The sequence below is a fragment of the Plectrocnemia conspersa genome, unplaced genomic scaffold (genome assembly GCF_051122295.1).
Source record: "Plectrocnemia conspersa isolate PC_06_02 unplaced genomic scaffold, ASM5112229v1 ptg000009l, whole genome shotgun sequence".
Taxonomy (NCBI): Eukaryota; Metazoa; Arthropoda; class Insecta; order Trichoptera; family Polycentropodidae; genus Plectrocnemia; species Plectrocnemia conspersa.
In genome coordinates this window covers 23,129,858-23,138,348 of record NW_028277173.1, presented here as the reverse complement: position 1 = coordinate 23,138,348, position 8,491 = coordinate 23,129,858, and the positions used below count along the sequence as shown (strand labels likewise).

The following is an 8,491-nucleotide window of genomic DNA, read 5'->3' as shown; positions in this document are numbered from 1 at the left end:
TTTAATATAACGATTATTAAGACCCTTTCACCGCGGATGGCTTCGATAGAAGCTATCAAGAAAATCGCCTCTACTCATTAGAAACCTTAATAGGTGCCATAAACCTTTGACCCTAATAATATGGTTATTTATTATAATTTAAGGCTGTAAATAACTTGAACTTATTAAACTATAACATTTTTAAAAATATGGCATGAATAGGTGCCCCTCACATATTAATAAATTCTAAATGGCGCGCAAAAATATCAGCCGCGATGAAAGAATAAAACTGCTATTAGGTACTAATTTCTAATTTATTTTAAATATAAAAAAATACATTTTGCTTGAGCTTATTTGGTATTGGATTAAATTACGAAATTGTATTTTTATATATCACACGTGCATTATTTTTTAAAATTAAAATTATTAACGGAAAGCCAGTAAATAAACTTATTCGTCAACACTATTATATTTTTTGAATAATTAACAGTAACACGTTATGATGACGATTTCCCAATTAAATTCAATTTTACTTTACCTTTGTTAAATCGTAGTTAATGGCATTACAGCAATTTAAATAAAATAATAAACTATATTTCCTTAAAAAAATTAACAATATTTGTATTGAAGGTATATATGACTTTTATTTAAGTCATTTTTTTTAAATATCACATATACACAAGAGCAGGCATATATGTATATGTAAATAAAAAATATATATTTTATTTTAATTATTAACAGTAACTCAATAAGTTTCATTCCTCCATTTTATTAAATTTTACCTTACCACTTTATAAAATAAAAAAGTTAAACTGAGCTTGGAATAAATGAAAACAAATTGTAACACAGCACTAATTCATAGGATCATAGAAAAGGAAGCTTTCTTTAATTTTAATAATTATTTGATTATTTTAAATTTTTAGTATTTCAAAATATTTCTACAAGCAATCTCTTAAAAACATATTTGAGAAAAAAATAGTGTTTGCTACTATTAATTTTTTATTTGATACATATTTAAAAACCTACTGAAACACATTTTATTTATTTATTAAAAAAAGTAGTATAAGCAAGTTAAAATGTCTTATTGAAATATTAAAATTATTATTCTTCTAATCCTTTCATTCGTTGCCAGATCTCTTTAGAGGAATATTTGATATTTTTGAAATCTGGAATATCCTCCTCAGTTTGAGAATCATTATTTTTTGAAGACTAAAAATTAATAACCCATTTTTTTAACTTGAACAAATATATTATATCATTAAACTATTTATATATTTATCTTACCCAAAACATGAAATATTCCGGAGAAATTGATTCCAATTCCATAATCTTATCTTCAATCGCCTTAAGCCGACTGTAAATATCACTCGATACAGGCTTAGCAATGTTTAAATTTTGTTCTGCAGTAGAAAGCCTTTCTTCAACAGCAGACATCGGACCAGAATTTTCAGTACTATCCTTCATCGTTATCAGTTTTCTATCGTAAGACATTTTCGTCTGTGGACCCCATTCGTTATTGGTCCGTAAAACTAGAATGAACGAGTATATATATCATAGGCGCTTTTGCTTTGTTATATTAAAACTTTCTTACCTTTTAAATGACCTTTGGAATCTTTCAACTTCACAAAAACAGCGTCCACTCGGGCGCAAGAAGTAGGGTCAGAATTGGAAGGATCTTCATTAGGATTCTTATTATTAATAAAATCTTTTATGTTGTTCATATTGATTTGATCTCGCTTTCGATCCGTGTATTTTTGAATCCTACTTTTCATTTCAGCATGGGTAGCATTTACTTGTATCAAATGAGGGTCGAAAGTTTGATTAACGTCTGATGCATTATCGATAATATTTTCAAAGGATTTGAGTGCTGTAAAAATAAAATAAAAAAAGATTTGAATCAATCAAAACCAATTTATTAAAAAATAGAAATTACCAAGTTCTACAAAATAATTGAACTGCAGAACTAAAATAATACACTTACACAAGAAAAATCTTTCTAAAAATATATAATATACATTAATTTATTGCACATACTTGTTTTAAAAATAATTGGCAAGAATATACTATCGAGATTATTAATTGTGATTTTTTAATCGTGACTAATAAAACATAAACATTTGTGATTTTTATAAAATATATTCTGATGATAATATAAAATGATCGATTTAATAAAATTTGATAACTTAAAAGTATATAAATTTGAATTTTATCATCGCCTATATATTAAAATATTTTTAGTAAGCTTCATTTAGGCAATGACATCATCATATATTAAAAATTATTTTGTAGGATTTTTACTAGACCAAGAACATTCCGCATTCTCTTTCCATTGCCCACTCAAAACTCCATCATCACTGTATATCTCTTTTTTCCATATAGGAACATTACCTTTTAAATTTTCGATACAGTATTGAACGGCCAAAATTGAATCCTTTCTATGAGGACTACTAATAGCAATCACCACACTAGCCTCTTTAACCGGAACAGTGCTCAACCTAAAAAAACATATATTCAATTGAAATGCGTGTGTTGTAGGTTGTTAGCCTCAAGGTTATCTAAGGCTCATTGTGTAACTTGTTTCTCTTAATGAACAACAATTTGAGATAATCATCTAACATGTGACCTTCATCAGCACTAATACATGATATTTGAAACGAGATAATAATAGCCTTATTACCTATGATATATAGCAATATGATGTACATCTTCCCATTTACTTCTAATTGTAGAGCATATATTTTTCATAACTTTATATGCCATGGGTTCATATGCTTCATATTCTAGATTTTTTACCTATATAAATAAAATATCCATTAACTAACAAATATATAAAAAATATAATAAAATAATACATATAATAAAATAATACCTCTCGTCCTTCAAAATTGTCTCTCGTAGTTCCGACGAACATCGATACAGCACCACATTTCTCCGAAGATACTAAATTCAATATTTCATCCACAGACAGATGGTCATCAGTAAGTTTTAAAAAATCCATCTTATATGTTTTTTATTATATATTAAAATTATTTATCCTCCACTCAAGGGCGGTATCACAGCTAATTCATCACCGCATTCAAAAGTAATTATATTATCATGATTCTGACAAATTTCCTCGTTTCTTGATAAGATTATATTGTCACGAAGTGATTGCAAATCAAATTGCGAAACAATATATTCGGTCAATTCCGTGTAAGTAATATTTTTAGGAAGATTAACAATGCACTCTTTCTTTCCAACGATATCTTTAGCCTTAGCGAAAAATAAAACTTTAACACTAACGTGTTCGTTTTCTTTTATGTCCTGGAATTTAGAAATATGTCTTTAAAATTACAATAGAAATGAGGTTATGTTCAAAATTTGACAATCGATGACTTTGATAAATTGAAATTACTTTCCAAATGCATAAAAAATAATATAAATAAGATAAACTTACCATTTAAAATATTATATGAGCAATTTCATAGCAATACCAACTCCAATTCGAGCCGTCGGAAAGACAATGTTTACGGCTAGTAAAATCTTGGTGTTGCCATTATAGAGAATCTCATCCAGTGGGGTTATTCTAAATGCGATTAAAATAACGAGACGAATTATAAAACATATTGAAAACAGATTTTTATTATAATTACTATTGTTTTTTAAATGTATTAAATATTATAAAAAATATGTTAAATATTAAAAAATATACAAAAAGAAGTTTTACATTAGTAGTATTTAATATTCTATTTCAGCTTAATATCTTAATTAAAATATATTGAATGTTTCATGCAATAAGCATTACTAACTGGATTTTACCTTTCACTTTTGAAAAATACGAATTACAAATGACAAAATAAGAAATGTAATTACAATATATTAGGAAATTCACATATATTTTAAGTTTTATATAATAATCATAAATAAATTTTATATAATAATTTGATCGTTTCCCCTGCAAATTATATGAATGATCAACACTATATTTTCAAATTATATTTTTTCTTAAGTAAAAGAGATAACAAGATTTAGCAAACGGGTGAAGACGAGAGGCAATTACAATTACATAGATTGGACCGCTACAGTATTGTTTATTGAAAGTAGTATACAATTTAGTTACATGTTTAACCCTTATTTTTAAATGTAGCGGGAAATGCTAACTTTTATAATCATTTTTATTAAAAAAATATTGTAATATATTTTGAAATACTAATTTTCTTATTAATCGTTCATTATATTAAAAAAAATAAAGTTACACGAAGTAAAAACGTAATCTAATAACATCTGGTGTTTGATTGTATACTTTCTTTTTCTCGATTATTTACATATGTATATGTGAAAGAGCGAGTGAGATGTATAGCACGTGCATGTCATAAATTATAATGCGTCTGTATTTTATTATTAGCAGTTATTGAAAGCATTTGGTAATATTATTTTATTTGCATTTAATTACACCAGCTTTATTTATTAGTTATTTTTCAATTATTGAATTTATGTTTTACCATGTAAAATGCGAGAATGATTGTGAAATAGTGTCACCTCGTTGAAGAATCAGCAGCTCTACCAATTCTGACAGTGAATTTATAGATAACGATCCTAAGTAATAATGATAAGTGATGATTCTGGCTCTGATGCTAGTGAACCCGAAATCAAAGAAGCATTTACTGAAATATTTTTGAATCAAGATATTGCCGAAACTTTTTTAGTTTTGCTTACAATAAATAAATAAATAGCCCCCTACATAGGTATTTATAACTCTTATTTAAAATAAAACCTTTTTATTTTTTTACTGTACAGAAATGTATTTTTTCTTTTACTTTTAAAATAAATTTCTGAATACATATGCCGTGTTTCTGCATTTATGATGCAAATAAACAGCATAATTTCTATATTTTAATTTTATATCAAAAAACATTAATCTCTTAAAAATTGCAAAATTGTTTACTAAATTTAATAAAGTGTCAATTTTTTTACTGTTGATTTAACTACGAATTAGTATTTATAATATCAAATATAATATTATGCAAAAAAAACTTCAATTAGGGATTATATTTTGTATCTTTTGGCCAAATATCACAATGGCGGCATTTACTACTGCGTGACAGCCCCATCCGATTTCTTAAACGTAAATGACTGAAAATATTCCGTATAATTTGCAATTTGGTTGTATTAATTAGACCCTTGGATATGACTGCCATAATTAACACTAAACTGCGCCCGATATTGCCGTTTAGCTATTGATATTGACACGTGCCTATATTGTTACGACAAAATGCTTAAAATTGGCTTTAAAACAATATAATAATATAAATAAATATTTTAATAATACATATATATTGCAACCTCAATTTGTACTGTATTAAAATCTCCTATATCCATTTTAGTAGTAATTTGTGTTTTATATATTTTAGACTTCTTTCTAAATATGAGCAACTTAAGAAAACGGAAAGTAATTAAAAAGAACGATGACCAATCTAAAAAGCAAATTGTTGAAGAAGTTGTTTCGAAGTTTTTCACTCCGGAAGATAGTGGCAGCGATTTAGAATCAACAATATTGCACTCAGACGATGTTCCTATTCAGCTTTTGTCGAGCTTCAAAGATTTAAATAATAAAATTAATAGCATATCATTTTCCAAACCTGTAAAATACATATATAACCCTACAGATTATGCTTATGACACTTTTAAAAAATACATATCCACCTATGGTAACGGACGCAAAGATATATTATTCCTTGGGATAAATCCCGGTCCTTGGGGAATGTCTCAGACTGGTGTAAGTTAATTTGGGACGCTAATATTAACAACCAATAGTCGAATTATCATATTAGTTCTAAAATAATATTATTTTAGGTGCCTTTTGGAGAGATAAATGCTGTTCGAGATTGGCTAAAAATTACAGGAAAAGTTGGAAAACCAACTATCGAATCGCCCGATAGACCTATTCAAGGTTTTGCTTGTCCTCGATCTGAGGTAACCTTTTCATTAAATAATACAGTTGGCTTGCCATTTACATGTATAATTACTTTTACATGCAAATGTTAATTTAGTGATAAATCTATGTAAAATATTTTTTAGGTAAGCGGTAAACGATTCTGGGCTTTGGCGAAACATTTGTGTGATACGCCTGAAAATTTCTTCAAGCATAGCTTTGTTTATAACTATTGCCCGTTACAATTCATCGGTGATGGAGGAAAAAATGTGACTCCTGACGATCTCAAGGTATGTTTAAAAACTAATAGAGGTAATACTGGAGGTAGAACTGATGGATGTGTATTTCAAAAAAAAAAAAATTTTTTTTAATACATATGCAGACAGCTGACAATCGATAAGTGATGATAGATATCAATTTTTCCGTTTTCTTTTGTATAAAATGCATTGACACATGATATGCCCCACTCAGATGACACAACTCCTTATTTGCGATTTTGCTTTCCTAGAAATAGTTTCGTATCCTACCTATTATTTAATTTTGAAATTATTTTTTGTCTATAAAATTCTATGTTTTTGTCTTTTTTGAGTATAATTTGAAAATATATAGTCGCAGCTTAATGGTTAAAAAGAAAAGTTGTACGTGGACATATATATTCTTAATAGTTCACCAATGATGAATACCTCTGTGGGGGAAACGACACAGGATTCACAAACGTAATGGTTTTCGTTACGATTTTTGTATGCTATAAAAAAAATCTGGTACTTCTAGAATTTTTTTATTAAATATTTTTGTAGTTTATGTGGTTCTTCACAGATGTCAATAATAAAATTTTAATTGAGACTTAAAAAAGAAAACGGAAAATTCTGTGATTTGTGTTTCTTTATGCGCCGTTTCAATGTTGATAGCTAGTGAATAAATAATGATAGCGATGACCTCAGCCTTGTATTCCATAAAGCTAACAAATTTACATACGTGATAAACTAAAATTAATTAGTGGCGAAGATTTAGGTATGCTGAAAAATACCTATAAGAACTAACTAAATAGCTAAAAGAGAACAATAAGAATTCATAAAAGCCAAAAATGATTTTACTGGTAGTTAAATTATGATAAATCATAACCATTCACTTCAGCTACACAAATTTAGTTAATAAAAATTAAAAGTTAATTATAACGTTCAAAATGAAAATAATATTAGATTTATATCTCTTGGTCTATAATGTTTGTCTATCAAATATTTTTAATATCATGATTGTTTTTAACTTATTTTAAGATAAACGAACGAGAATCTTTAAGTGAAATATGTGATGTAACGCTATTGGAAACTATGAAAATATTAAACACTAAAATAGCAATCGGTATTGGATTATACGCCGAGAAGAGGATTAACATAGTTTTGAAAAAACACAACGTTGAAAATATCCAGGTAATGAATTATAAATAATGAAAATTGTATTATAATTTCTCACACGATTTTAATACATTTTAGGTATATTCCATTCCACATCCAAGCCCTAGGGCTAGTGGAAATACCAATTGGCAAGAAAAAGCGTTGACTCGCTTGAACACATTGAAACTTCTCAAATACTTTACCAAATAATAAAATGAACAAGGAAGAGCTGATGCGTCGCGCTTTGTTTCAAGCTCAAGTAGCTCTCGACCATCAAGAAGTCGCCGTCGGATGCGTATTCGTTCACAATTCTCAAATAATCGCCGAGGGTCGGAACACTGTTAACGAAACCAAAAATCCAACTAGACATGCCGAGCTCAACTGCATAGATCAAGTGCTACAATATTGTGAACGTAGTGGATTAGATTCTAAGAACGTTTTTAAGTCAATAAGTGTCGTTGTTACTGTTGAACCGTGTGTGATGTGTGCTGAAGCTCTTCACAGCGTCAGAGTCTCAGAAGTGATTTATGGCTGTAAAAACGATCGATTCGGAGGATCGACCGTTTTCGACTTAGCGAGTGTGCGTCCGTCGTCTTATTCTCAAGAAGGCGGTTTATTAGCTGACGAGGCAATGTCGTTACTGAAGAAGTTTTACGCTGGATCGAATCCAGCGGCTCCGGCGCACAAGAGAGCTAAACCAAAGAAAGGCGACACTTGAGTAAAACCATTTTTTATATTTATATATAATAAATAACATATGCAAATTATTTAAGTTATTTTATTATTTACATATTTTCATTTTTAACTACAAGATCAATTAATTAATTGTCGACAACATAAATTATTTAGTTTAATTTTAATAATGCCATTAACATAACATGTATAGTATATTTTTAAAAAACAAATCTAATCATTCAATTGACAACTTATCTACTGAATTTGTACCATAAGTTGTAGGTGACTTGATATAGTAAGTTATGTAACACTAGTCATACTATAGAATGGATTACAGAATATTAATCATTTCCAATTTTGTCCTTACTACAGAAATAATGAATATTTGATTGTAGAAATAGATATGTATTTAATGTTTTAAATATTGATATACTAAACAAAATAAAATAAATAAGTCAGAAGTACAGTCGCTCAACGTGAAACAGGAATTTACTTGAGAGTTGAATGCTTGATAAATGCTTCTCTCGTAAAATTG

The 8,491-nt window shown here is 28.1% G+C and overlaps 4 protein-coding genes across 4 annotated transcripts in view; 2 read left to right on the top strand and 2 right to left on the bottom strand.

Annotated features, from left to right (window-relative positions):
• Positions 1 to 960: 960 nt before the first annotated feature.
• Positions 961 to 2,979, bottom strand: Mocs2B (Molybdenum cofactor synthesis 2B). Its single transcript, XM_088192785.1, has 6 exons — positions 2,849 to 2,979; positions 2,657 to 2,772; positions 2,368 to 2,474; positions 1,571 to 1,846; positions 1,264 to 1,508; positions 961 to 1,188 (listed from the first exon to the last, which is right to left on the bottom strand). Exons 1-6 carry the CDS (start codon positions 2,975 to 2,977, stop codon positions 1,081 to 1,083), a joined length of 981 nt encoding a protein of 326 aa, XP_088048911.1. The 5' UTR covers positions 2,978 to 2,979; the 3' UTR covers positions 961 to 1,080.
• On the bottom strand, positions 2,846 to 3,528 carry Mocs2A (Molybdenum cofactor synthesis 2A). The gene is made up of 2 exons (XM_088192786.1): positions 3,416 to 3,528; positions 2,846 to 3,282 (listed from the first exon to the last, which is right to left on the bottom strand). Exons 1-2 carry the CDS (start codon positions 3,416 to 3,418, stop codon positions 3,010 to 3,012), a joined length of 276 nt encoding a protein of 91 aa, XP_088048912.1. The 5' UTR covers positions 3,419 to 3,528; the 3' UTR covers positions 2,846 to 3,009.
• A 1,491-nt stretch (positions 3,529 to 5,019) lies between these two features.
• On the top strand, positions 5,020 to 8,048 carry Smug (Single-strand-selective monofunctional uracil-DNA glycosylase). The gene is made up of 6 exons (XM_088192521.1): positions 5,020 to 5,083; positions 5,370 to 5,734; positions 5,812 to 5,931; positions 6,037 to 6,180; positions 7,165 to 7,317; positions 7,381 to 8,048. The coding sequence occupies exons 2-6, from the start codon at positions 5,384 to 5,386 to the stop codon at positions 7,489 to 7,491; spliced, it is 879 nt and encodes a 292-aa protein (XP_088048647.1). The 5' UTR covers positions 5,020 to 5,083; positions 5,370 to 5,383; the 3' UTR covers positions 7,492 to 8,048.
• Positions 7,496 to 8,491, top strand: part of LOC148232290 (tRNA-specific adenosine-34 deaminase catalytic subunit ADAT2) — a 21,888-nt gene continuing 20,892 nt past the window's right edge. The window contains exon 1 of the mRNA XM_088192522.1: positions 7,496 to 7,999. Coding sequence (XP_088048648.1) covers positions 7,496 to 7,999 — 504 coding nt within the window. The remainder of the gene's footprint in view (positions 8,000 to 8,491) is intronic.